The sequence below is a fragment of the Vidua chalybeata genome, chromosome 2, assembly GCF_026979565.1.
Source record: "Vidua chalybeata isolate OUT-0048 chromosome 2, bVidCha1 merged haplotype, whole genome shotgun sequence".
Classification (NCBI taxonomy): domain Eukaryota; kingdom Metazoa; phylum Chordata; class Aves; order Passeriformes; family Viduidae; genus Vidua; species Vidua chalybeata.
Genome location: NC_071531.1, coordinates 82,870,678 through 82,883,379, shown reverse-complemented (window position 1 = coordinate 82,883,379; position 12,702 = coordinate 82,870,678). Strand labels below are relative to the sequence as shown.

Here is a 12,702-nt window from a genome sequence, read left to right as displayed (position 1 = left end):
AGTGGACTCAAGTCACAAGAAATTCCAGATGGACACTAGGAAAACAATTCTCTTTCTGAGGATGTTGAGACATTGCAGCAGGAACTAAGAAAGGTTCTGTGATCTCCAAGGGTGAAGATCTTGTCTGGACAAGGCTCTGAGCAACCAGTTCTAAGCTCTGTGAGCAAAGGGTTCTCTTCTAGTGATCACTTCCAACCAAAATTACATTTTGCAATCCAGAGTAATCAAATACATTTTTGTTGGAGAAACCTCCATACTGTATAGATTAGATTGCATTGCAATGCATTTGTACAAGGCCTATTGGAATGACATTGTACTTTTGTTTTGTGTTATTAACCTGTCTCCCACCTGCAGCAAAACCAGATTACACACTAATATGCTGCACTGCTCACTCTGTGTTTAATTATTCCAGGCTGCTGCCAGACATCAGTGTTCCTACCTAATAAATATGCACGTTGATGAGTTTCTGAAGACTGGCGGGATTGCAGAGTGGTTGAATGGTTTAGAATACATTCCCCAAAGACTGAAAAACCTGAATGAAATAAACAAACTTCTTGCACACCGGCCCTGGCTGATCACGAAAGAGCACATCCAGGTACCTCTTGAGTCATGCCCTGTAAATACCAGTAAATGTCTGGTAAAAAGAACTGCCTACAACTGTGCGAGTGCCTGGTTAGGCTTTGTTACCCTGAGATAAAAAGTTCAGGGAAGTACTAGGCACCAAACAAGCTGATTCTCCTGTGTGACAAAGCCAATAAAATTTTCTTTTTAGGAATAGCATTGGCTAAAATAGCCCAAAAGAAAAGAAGTAATATATTAGGTGTCTCTTTTTTTATCCAGTGAGAGTTTGTGTGCAAGGGGAATATGTGGTATTATTGGAAGAAAGAATTGATCCCATTTTGTAATGTGTAGTGTTTTAGTAGAAAAGCTAGGGTCCAAAAGAAATTTTATATTTACATTTTTTTTTATTCTCATTTCAGAAACTTGTCAAGACTGGGGAAAATAATTGGTCTCTTCCTGAATTGGTGCATGCTGTTGTCCTGTTGGCCCATTATCATGCCTTGGCAAGTTTTGTATTTGGTAGTGGCATTAATCCAGAGAGAGATCCGGATACATCTAATGGAGTCAGACTTATAGCAGTCAACAACTTCTGTGTCTGTGATCTTGCCAATGACAACAACATAGAAAATGCATCCCTCACAAGTAGCAACTTTGGGGTTAGTGTTGCAAGAAAATTCTTTTGTTTGCCTCTGTTTTGCATTAGAAAACTTACTTCCATTCTTTCCTGTTTAAATTTTAGTTTGAATTTTTTTTTTTTGTCTACTCTACAGGAATGCTTGAGTCTGGTAATTCTTCCATACACTCTGGCAATTTCCAGTGTAATCTGTTGAAAACCACACTGGAACGGTGGATGGTAGTCAGAGCAGTGTGATTTTGATAGTTAATCTCACCACCCGTCAGGCAAGACTAAAACTTTCAGCCAAAAACTTCAAGTCCCAGTTTCTTTAGACAGTGTGGCATTGACTGGAGTGTTGTTCCATCCATGTTCCTAACATAGGGAGTGAAAAGAAAAATGGGAAAAAATACAAGTAGTAGTAGTAATAATAGTAATAATGTGTTTTACTTCAAGGCCTACAGTCATGAAACAGTTTGAAACGCTTCCATGTAGATGGAATAAAATAAATAAAATTATTTAATTCTTCATGCTGGTGTTCCAGTCTTGAATCAACAGAGAATTTTGATTACTAAGTTAATTAACTTGATTAATTTGATTACAAGTTAATTAACTGGACATTTTTTCCTGAAAGGTGCTCTAGAATGCTTTTGAAGACATGCCCTTGAATTAACGTCGACAGAGGAATTAGCCTCATTGCCTTTGATGAAAGATCAGGATTATGAGCAGAGTTGCTAGATACAATTTTTACAATTAGCAGTAGAATGTAAGCATGTCATCACTCAGTTCAATCACTGTGACTTAAATTTCTGGGCTGCAGAACATGCCAGCTCATGCCATGGAGGTGCCTTACTCCCCATTGGTAGTGGGCAGAGCATGTGCTGCTTAGCACATTAGCATTGTGCTAAGCAGTGAGGAGTCTGCTAGAAACAATTGTAACTATGGGCAAAAGAGCAGAGTCAAAAAGATGGAAAAGAAAAAACAAATCATTTATCTTATGAAAAATCTGAATGAGAGGTACAGGCCATCCAAAACTTTGACGTATTTCTATTAAAAAGAGGTCTTTTTTTCCTCACAAAAGTAAGAAAAAGAATCAACATAGTGGCTGTTTTGGTTACACATAATGAAAGAAAAGTACTGATTTGCCATCTCAGGTTGCGTTTCTGTAAGGCAGTGTTGCACTGCATCTCTTCAGAAGCATATTTTCCATTGCCAATGGATTGAATATAGTTACCTTAGTATGAAAAGTTGTTTATGAGAGATGTAGGGCACACAGATGGATTTTCCTGAGCTATCTATGTGGTGGAATATGAGTGACTGTGGTTTCTACACTCAAACACCACCTCTTCACTGTTAATCCCACTGCAGTAAATTAATGCACAGGCCACATTAACACTTCCCAGCTCCTGTCTTCCTGCTGTGTGAAAGCTGTTTGTCTATGATGTATGTGGCAAAATGCATTCTGGCTTGACTTTTTGTGTTTGCTGCTGCTGTCTGGTTTTGAGAACGTTTGTTGTCAAGCATGAAATCTGAAGATGACACACGTTGTCTATCTTCTAATTTTGCAGAATGTCATGGTGTTTTTGCAGATTGCAGATTCTTTAAGTGAGCTGGAGGCCCTGATGGAAAGGATGAAGAGACTACAAGAAGATAAAGAGGACGAAGAAGCCTCTCAGGAAGAAATGGCAACTCGCTTTGAGAAGGAGAAAAAGGAGAGTCTGCTAGTAATTAGTGGAGGTATTTGTGCTTTTCCAGTTCAATTTTGTTTGTGCTTTTTAAGAAATAAATGCTTGAGGCTAGTTCAGTGACTGAAACTTTTTCTATCAATTTCTTTATTCTGGCTCTTCATGTAGGAAGTGTGTAGTAAGGGCGGTCTTACCTTTTGCTTCATCACCTTAGGATTTTGTGATTGACAAATATCATCCTTTTTACTACTTGAAATTTAGCTTTAGTATATGAAGGAAAAAAAAAGCTCTGTAGGCTTCCTTAAAAAGTAGGGTGTACATTTTTTTTCTTAATACATTCTGTATAATCAAAATCATTAACTTATTAATTATAATTAATAAATTACTAATTAATATTCAGTAATATTTCACAGGTGTAGGTTCTGTGGTGCTTAGAACTTCAATGACACTTAGAAGTAGCTTTCAGATATGACATTTAGCTTAGGAATCAGATGATGAGACTCAACTACTTTACCATTTACTGCCCACCTGGAAAGGACATTTCCAACTTGCTGCTCTGAGTGATCGTACTGCTGTGCTGTTGCACTGCCTATCTTGTAGCAGAGATTGATAGCATTTTTTTATTCTTAAATGATTTTCCAAATTTTGAGCTGAAGCCTTTTTTTCCAATATTCTTCATATGCTCTGGAGGCCTTCATTTCTAACTAACTACTGAATGAAGCCTGCTTCATACAGATAGAAAGGTGTTTTTTCCCCAAAGAAAGTGTTAGAAGAATATTATTAAGACTATCAGAATCTCTAGCTATTTCCTCATAGTAGAAGCTACTTGAAGATGATTGCTTGTGTCTTTTTAAAAAGTGACCACTAAAATGCTTCACATTTTACTGCACTGTTCTTAGGGAATTCAGGTCTCCACAGCTTCAGACCAAACGTGTTTGAAAGAATCAATGGGTTTGTGCAAAGAGCCCAAAAGGGAGGAAGAATGTACTGAGGATCAGCAGAGATTGTTTTGTGGCTCTCAAGGAACAATGAAAAATCTCTGAAAGATATATCCAGAAACATCAAGCTGGATTTTTTGAAATGGACATTGTAAATTCTTGCTGTAGTTTCCTTTGGTCAGGCAGTGTCAGCAGTGCAGATAAAGGGACACTCATTGCAGTTTCATTATCAAATCAGGACTTCTATGAGTCTGTGCAACTTCAGGTGTTTAAGGAAAAGGGGTCATTCAAGACAGGAGGGATTTTTGAGTAGGGTTGCTGACTTCTTGAGTAGTTTTGTTAACTTTCTTCCCTCTTTCACGATTTGCTGATTCCAGTTGAGGAGTCTGTGTGTGTTGGGCCTTTGCCCTTTCATGATGAAATCCAGTCCTTGTCAGGGCAGAGGAGTGTATGTGTACAGATTTTTTATTCTTCACTGAGAATTTACTGTAGCAGATGTTGTCCAAGCTTCTTCCTACACAGTTATGTTTTGATTGTTTAATGAGGCAGAGAGAAGATAAAGCACTTCTGCAATTCTTAGATTAACTGACTTTTCAAGGCGCTAACAGTGGACATATGGCAACTGTTCTACCAATGCACGTGGAAGCAAGCCATGATTTTAACATCAGGGTCAAATGCAGTCAGCTATGCAATAGTCAACTTCTGCAGAGGTAGTTACACAATCAAGCCACCTGTTTATTCAGGAGGGAAAGATTGACTCCTGATAGAGAACCTGTGTGTGCTTAGTGATATGTTTTGGAGCTCTTTGAAGATGCTTAGTTACTACAGCTTCTGGCAGAATTTCACCCTGACATACTGTAGAGCTCTTTGCTTTCATATAATCTTCAGCTGATATTTACCAGTGGAGTGTTGTATTGCTTTCTGGTGCTCATACTCCAGCTTAGAGGACGGAGCCGATGTGATTCCTGACACGAAGGCTGCTCACTACAACAATCCTGCTGTCAAGGATCCATTATTTTGTTTCTTATGCTAACACAGTGACTTTGCTAATGATGTTCATCTTCCTAACTTAAGATAACTAGCCTCCCTCAGAAGTCAACTGAGAGAAAAGGAATCCTCCAGACAGAAGTATAGCCTATCTCTTCTCTTTTTGTAGAAGTACATTAAATGTCTGGTATAGGCTGACATTTAATGGGCTCAATGAAAGCAATGTATCCAATACAAGCAGATGAGGATTGAAATGTTTCTTTCCTTTGTACCACTCTTCTCCTTTGCATAACTTCTAAAATGTCCTCTAATCCTGTAGAGTGGTAGTTGGAAGTAGGCATTAACTCATGTTCTTGCCTGAAGCAAAGCATTTTGCTGTTTTATTCCCAGCATTTGATGATGAAATAGTTTCTACAGATGTCTCCCGTTATGTTGAAGATCCTGGGTTTGGGTACAAAGACTTCGCAAGGCGAGGAGAAGACCATCTGCCAACATTCAGAGCTCAGGTACCACCTCTTTAAAGCACATTCACTCAAAGAATCTCTCACTATCTCAGAGCATAAAGTGGTTATAGTGGGGCATGTTTGTTGTATGCTCCTTTTCTTGTCCTGGTTCATTAAATAACTCATAACCTTACATAAATCGCCCTGAGATGGAGTCTTTCACTATTTGTCAATCTCTGGCAAGGCAATACTTGGCTTGCCATGTTACTTCAGTTATTACCAGTATTAATGTTTGAAAACTGTTAAGCATATCTGAAATAAAAGGGAAAGGCAGAAAAGCAAGGATTTCTTTCCCATCCCTTCAGATGTTGTAGGAAAAAAATCCACTGGAGCAGCTCTTTATTCCTGTCATTTTACCAAGTACTCTCTGTCCAGTGGCTTTCAATACCTGGATACATATAGGTCTGTGAGAGTGATTTGGGGAGTATTGTTCTCATATGTGCACCAAATCTCTGGACTTCGAATGCTATGTAAGAAAAAGAATTCTTAAATATGATTACTGAAGTTTTTATTGTATTTTAATACATTTTTCCCAGTGCTGTTGGAAGAACAGAATATACATTTTACATGTACGTTTTCTTATATACTGACATCCTTTGCCATGACCAGAATCATGAACTTCATATTATATATAACAGGAGGGACATTCTAGGTGGTTCTGTTCTATCTTATAGAGCACATTCATAAGCAGTCTAGAAGTAAATGGAAAACAATGGAAGAAATCTTCAACCAAATCAGAGAACTTCAATTAAAATGACAGTGAGTGCAGGAAAACTCCATGGTCAGAAGATGTATCTGAGACTGTAAAATAAAGAATCCACGATCGCTCTCAGGAAATGTATTTAGCTTTATAACAGTCTCTCCTGAACTGGATAATTTATTCTGTGGTCTTTATATGAACCTGAAGTAGGTTATTACTGCCAAAAAGAATAAGGCATAGTCAGTGCCTATAAATCAAACAATCTGCCTAACTACTTTAGGAGCAGCAGGCTCCCTTGGAAAAAAGCTCCAAAGAAGTTGAAATTGGAACTGAAACATCTCTACTCTTAAATAAACAGGACAGCTTCTGGCTTACATTCAAAGGAGTCACCTTGATAATTTAACTTCATTATGTCCTACTCTTAGCAGTTGGATGTACATACCCACAGCCTCCCAAATTCTCTGCTATTAATGATACTTAAATTTCAGAAGCATCCCGAACACCTGCAATAAGTCTAATCTTTACTCTGATAAAACAAAACTGCCTTTGTCTCTATGGTTTTAAATCTATTAATAGAAAAAAGGTATTTTATACACAGCAGAATGTCTTTAAGCTTGTTTTTTGGGGGGAGGTTTCACTGATAATAGGATCAATTGCTGTTAGTCAACAGCGCTTTCCCCTCTCAGGGCCTTCTGGCTCTCAGAGGCTTTTGTAATGTCCTGGACATCTTTCCAGGCCTGTATGGGTATGGCATATTTCTCACAAGCCTTACAGTCTTTTGTACTGGCAGCCAGAGGCCAAAAGTGATGGTGTGACATGTTTTCTATGTCATTGATGCCTGCATGAGACAATGGAGCACTGTTCTGCTCTTCCCTGCTGTCCTGCTCAGGGGGATAGGACAGTAGACATGCTTTAAGGTGCCCAGGTGAGGACCCTGGCCTGGCAGTACCTTTGGAAAACAGCCAGAAACAGGAAGGACATGGAGACGATGCCCTCAGTTGTAAAGATGCCATCAGTGATGGGATGATAGAGCACTTGACAAGGATGTGGGCACACTCTCACCTTCTGTGTGATGGCAGTGCAGAGCACCCTTGCTCCCTGCTCTGGAGCAGGATGGTTCTTGTTGCTGTGCCACCACTCAGCAAAGATTTCCCATTCCTCATATAAGCAGGAAGGCTTTTATCTTGCAATCCAGGTGCTTGTCTAAGACCAAAGAAGCCTGGATTTTAGCATTTTTTCCAGGGATGGTTCAGTACTTTATCCAATGATTGTACATCCTTGGTGGAAGTAAAGACTCCATCTCTGCTTGGAGCTAAGCACCAAAGCCTTCAAGGGGAACAAGTTTTCAAACTTAAAGGCCAGTCCCACGTGGAATGATACGGGTCAGAGTGGCAAAGCAGAAGAACATCACCTAAGCACTTCAGGAGAAGCTTGGGGTTTTTTGTGTCACCCCCAGAGACAGACCACCGTTACTTCTCTAGGATGGCAGAAGGTGTCCAATCCATCTTGCAGGGAACACTGGAGGTCAACCTGAGTTCCTCTGATGGAGAGATCCAGATGGTCTCCAGTTTGTGTTAGGCACGTGGCTGGGGTCAGTAATAGTCACCCTAGTCTGTCTGTACCCTCAAAGGGGTCAGCAATGTCAGGTTGATGTTAGGACACACTTCAGAGGAGTCATCAAAAAATCAAGGTAGTGTGTTCACCTACACGAGGGGTCACTAACTGTCACCGCAGGGCCCCCACCTGGGTAATAATTAGCATTGATTCTATGATTGCAGAAGGCGGATCGATTGCTTTATTATATCATTTTATATTATACTATACTTCTTAAGAAACTCAGCAACTCTTACAGGTAGTCTGATACAATCAACCTAAACACTATCACCACTGGCCAATTAAGAAATCACTCTTTGGTAAACAAATCTCCATAACACATTCCACATGTGCACAACAACAGGTGTAACAAGTGGAGATAAGAATTGTTTTTCATTCTTTTCTCTGATCTTCTCACAGTCTTCCCCAGGAAAATGCCTGGGAAAATCTGTGCCTGCTCTCTGTGGCCAGAGAGCTGCTGCTACATTTTTGCAATGTAGGCTAATGATATTCAGGGTTGGGGTGTCATAACGTGATATTCATTGCCAAGAATTCTGGGGGAATGGAGCAGGTGATGTGGAAGGATTCAGAATGCAAACTTTTGGTAAAGAATAAAGTCATAATTATCAGACAACAAAAACCGTTGAGTTATAGAGAAGATGACATAGGGAATTCACTTCATTTGTGCTTTTATATATTTTCTTCTCTTCCTGCAGGACTATACTTGGGAAAATCATGGCTTTTCCCTTGTAAACAGGCTTTATTCTGATATTGGGCATCTCCTGGATGAGAAGTTTCGGATGGTGTATAACCTCACATATAACACTATGGCAACACATGAAGATGTTGACACAACTACACTAAGAAGAGCTTTATTTAACTATGTCCACTGTATGTATGGAATCAGGTACGGACAAAAATTCCCTGGCTTAGGAATACATATTAAAACTGTGTAAACAGAAAAATAAACCATGTGTAAAGCATCATTTTAGATTGTGTGTTTAAAGAGGAGATGGTACCTCTGTCTGGAAGTTGGAGTGGTTTTGCTGGCATATCAGTATAATTTCTCCTTCCAGTGCAGAAAATGAATCAGGATGGAAATTTTTACAGAAATGTCTTCTCTGAAGCCAGCCTGTATCCTTCATTCAGGAAAGCAAGTTCACAGACAACACCAAGTTGGGCAGGAGTGTTGCTTGCTGGAAGGAGCTAGGAAGGCCCTACAGAGGGCTCTGGATAGGCTGGATCAGTGGGCTGAGGCCAATTATATGAGGTTCAGTGATGCCAAGTGCCGAGTCCTGCACTTGGGCCACATCAACCCTAGGCAGCACTACAGGCTCGGGGGGCAGTGGCTGCAAAGCTGCTCAGTGAAAAAGACCTGGGGGTGCTGGATAACAGCAGCTGAACACAATCCAGGGTGTGCCCAGGTGGCCAAGAAGGCCAGTGGCACTCTGGTCTGGATCAGCACTGGTGTGGCCAGCAGGAAGGAGCGGGGCAGTGACCGTCCCCCTGTACTCAGCACTGGTGAGGTCACACCTCAGATCCTGTGTTTAGCTTTGGGTCCCTCACTGCAAGAAAGACACTGAGGGGCTGGAGCGTGTCCAGGGAAGGGCAGTGATGCTGGGGAAGCGTCTGAGGCACAAATCCTAAGAGGAGCAGCTGAGGGAGCTGGGGGGGGGTTAGTCTAGAAGCTCAGGGGGCACCTTATCACTGTCTACAACAACCTGAGAGGAGACTGTAGCCAGGTGGAGGTCAGCCTCTCCTCCCAGGTAACAAGTGACAGGATGAGAACAAATGGCTTCAAGTAGCATCAGGGGAGGTTTCATTTGGATATTAAGGCAAATTTCTTCGCAGAAAGATTTGTAAAGCATGGGAACAGCCCACAGAAGTGGGCAACCATCCCTGGAAGTGTTCATAAAATGGTGGATAGGGGACATGGTTTAATGGTGAACATGGTGGTGGTTTAGGGTTAACCATTGGATTTGATGATCTTAAAGGTCTTTTGCCACCTTGACAATTCTGTGATCCTACTAAGCCTTTCAGATCCTCTCTTAACATGTGGTTTTTGGTCATGTATGATAAATATTCCAGTGTCCAGGCTTAAGAACCTAATGCTGCAAAGGACAATGCTTTTAGACAGTTACATCAAGCAGAATGATTGCTTGTGTTATATGTAGGTATGATGACTACGATTATGGAGAAGTTAATCAGCTACTTGAACGCAGCCTGAAGGTTTACATAAAGACAGTGACCTGCTATCCAGAGAGAACTACCAAGCGCATGTACGATAGTTACTGGCGTCAGTTCAAGCACTCGGAGAAGGTATGTGCTCCAAAGCCAAAGTGCCTTCACAGAGACCCCTGTGCTGTTTGAAAATTAAAACATGGGGACACCTAAAATGGCAGCATCTGTCACATGAACTGTTTTAAATCAGAGAAAAACAAATGAGAATCATTCCTTGAGTGTTAGATACCAATTTGACAAAAATACTTCTTAGTGTGCTGGAAATAATTTTTATTATTATTATTTTGAGTCACTTCTCCATAAAATTGAATGGACAACTGTAAAACAAATGTAAAGATACTTTACTTTTATAAAGTTTTAAAGATAAACTTGAGAATGCAGAAGCGGTCAACTATGCCTATACTTAGGATTTGGAGATCAAGAAATACCTAAATATATATATGCATACTTTATGGTGTTTTTCAGCAATAAAAATGTCAACATGCCTTCTGATATCATATTTAATGCTTCCTGAGAAGGGTTCAGTGCATGAGTTCCTGCTAGCCTATCTGGTATGGAAACTGTTCCTTATTCTGTTCTCTGATATAACTGTCACAGGTAGTAATAAAGATAACCAAATATAATTTAGAAAGAACTAATGCCATTACGATACAAAAAAAAGGTTTAAAGATGGCTTCTCAGATGGAAGATTGCTTAAAGCAGCAGTTGAGGCTAGTTCCTTGCAGTCCTGGGATGTTGTCCATATTGGCATCACTACACAGCTGTCTCTAGAGGAACTGTAGTCCTGCAGCAGGGTACAGGGAGAAATGACAAAATTTTCTTGCAGCGATACTTTACTAAAGGTTAGAATTTTCAGCCTGAATGAATAAACCATGTTGCATTCAGAGGTGAACTAAATAGCTGATGTAATTTTTTTACAGGTTCATGTCAATCTACTTCTGATGGAAGCTCGGATGCAAGCCGAACTTCTGTATGCCCTTCGTGCCATAACTCGTCACTTGACCTGAAGCACTTGCTGGCCAGGAGTACAGGGGCTTTTACTGAGTATGTAAAGACCTTTGGAAATAGATACACACCAGAAGCTGTTTGTGATGTAGCATCAGGTTATTCAATTCTCTAGTGTCAAAGTTTAGCCGTGCTTCTTGGCGGCTGTAATGTGCAATGACGTGTTTTATTTTCTTGATGCTTAACATTACTAATGATAACAAAAGTAACACTGAGGAGCGCTACTCTGCATTGTTTCCGGCTGGATTGCTGCACAGTGGTCAGGATCCTGAAACTGGTTTTATTGTATCCAATCCTAGCGCTTTGTTCTTTAAGCACTGGAGTGAAGTGCTTAGAGACTTCTTTTTCCAAGCAATCATTTTTCAGATTAGTGGAGTCCAGCAGAAGATCAGTTCTGCCTGTCCTGAGAACATCCCACCACGTCGTGACTCACGACAGAGACACAAGGGCTGTGCTGCATCGAATTGCCCACTGGATTCTCCTGTGTGTCCTGGAGACTGCTGCCAGTCACTGTCTTACTACAGCAATTGGAGGTGATGCAAGATGTGGATGCAAACATCGAGCACACTTTAATGTGAAATTAATCTTGATAAATCCTACAGCATGCTACTGAAGTGCAAAATTCATTCACGCTTTGTCATGCCCCTTCACAAGGAGAGGAGGCCTCACGATTTGCCATTTCAGCCACACTTACTGTGTTTCAATCATGCATAGTCCTGTTTTACTGACAGTCACCCTCAGTTGTCCTGACGATATCCATGCTCATCATGTGTTGCAATTTGTTTAGTTGGCACCTATAAAATTAATACACAGGCTGACCAAAAATAGGGTTGTGGGGTTTTTTGCACTCTCTTCTTTATCAATGTTTTAACTAAGGAAAGCAAAGGAAGGCTAGTATATCTATTCTTTCATATTGGATGTATAGAAATTATTTCCCATAACTTTTTCATAGCATGAAACTGTAGTATTCAAAGTTTTAAAAGTTTCTATGCATTAGTGTGAGTGAACAAAAGAAAAGTGCAATATCTGAAAAGAAAGCAAGCTTTTTTCCCTGTCATGCCACTGCTAAAGTGTCCTTCTTATATAGCCATAAAGAAATTTTAAAACCAAATTTCTTTATTGTCTAAGGCCTAGCAGTTTTGCTTTAGCTTTTATGGCTTAAGACAACCTGACACTGAGATGCCAAAGCATCCCCAAAACAAAGCATTTTTGGACAACCAGTAGTATTGGGGAAGGGAAGAAATGAGCTGCCAAAAAAATGTCACACTTTTGTGCTGTTTTCTGTTGCTTTTGACTAATTTTTGAGAGCACAAAATGTTGATATTTATAGCTTTATTTTGTATTGCATTTAATGAACCAGTGAAGTGCCTAAAGAGATGCTTAAACTTACCCAGTAGAACACAAGTTAACTGCTTCAGCTTTTGTCTGTTGGTTTGGACTTCTCATATTTCTTTTGAGGAGGGTGACCTTTATTTCTGTGGTATACATTCAAAACTAACTGGACAGGTTTATTTTTAATGTTCTGTTGGATTGTAGAAGTTAATGCAGGACTTTTTTTTCATTGGTGATTGCAGAATAGTTAGAAAAAAAAAATACCACCAGTCATATTTTGACACTTTTAATTTACAAAACCATGGACCAGTACTCTCTCTACTAAAGTTAGTTTTCTCTTTTCTTCCTTTTTTCCTGATCCTTGCTTTGACTTTGCATGTTGTTTTTTCTGCTTTATCTGTCCGTTCCAGATTGGAAAGCCCAATGATTGTACACTTTTCTGCACTTTCAGACTGCAGACTCTGCATGTGAAATTTTTTTGAGGAAAAAAACAGTAATTTTTTTTAAGTGTCATGTTGGCTATTTAGAAAACTATCCAACAGAC

At 39.9% G+C, this 12,702-nt stretch overlaps 1 protein-coding gene across 2 annotated transcripts in view; it reads left to right on the top strand.

Moving 5' to 3' along the window:
- The window catches only part of SESN3 (sestrin 3), a 38,245-nt gene extending 26,175 nt beyond the window's left edge, over positions 1–12,070 (top strand). Inside the window, exons 4-10 of one of the 2 annotated variants that reach the window (XM_053931824.1) lie at positions 413–595; positions 981–1,217; positions 2,764–2,911; positions 5,175–5,290; positions 8,297–8,487; positions 9,755–9,899; positions 10,742–12,070. In XM_053931824.1, coding sequence (XP_053787799.1) covers positions 413–595; positions 981–1,217; positions 2,764–2,911; positions 5,175–5,290; positions 8,297–8,487; positions 9,755–9,899; positions 10,742–10,828 — 1,107 coding nt within the window. In that variant the 3' untranslated portion in view covers positions 10,829–12,070. Of the gene's footprint in view, positions 1–412; positions 596–980; positions 1,218–2,742; positions 2,912–5,174; positions 5,291–8,296; positions 8,488–9,754; positions 9,900–10,741 lie in introns of both variants that reach the window. The other variant, XM_053931814.1, reaches the window with a different exon arrangement.
- The last annotated feature ends 632 nt before the right edge of the window (positions 12,071–12,702 follow it).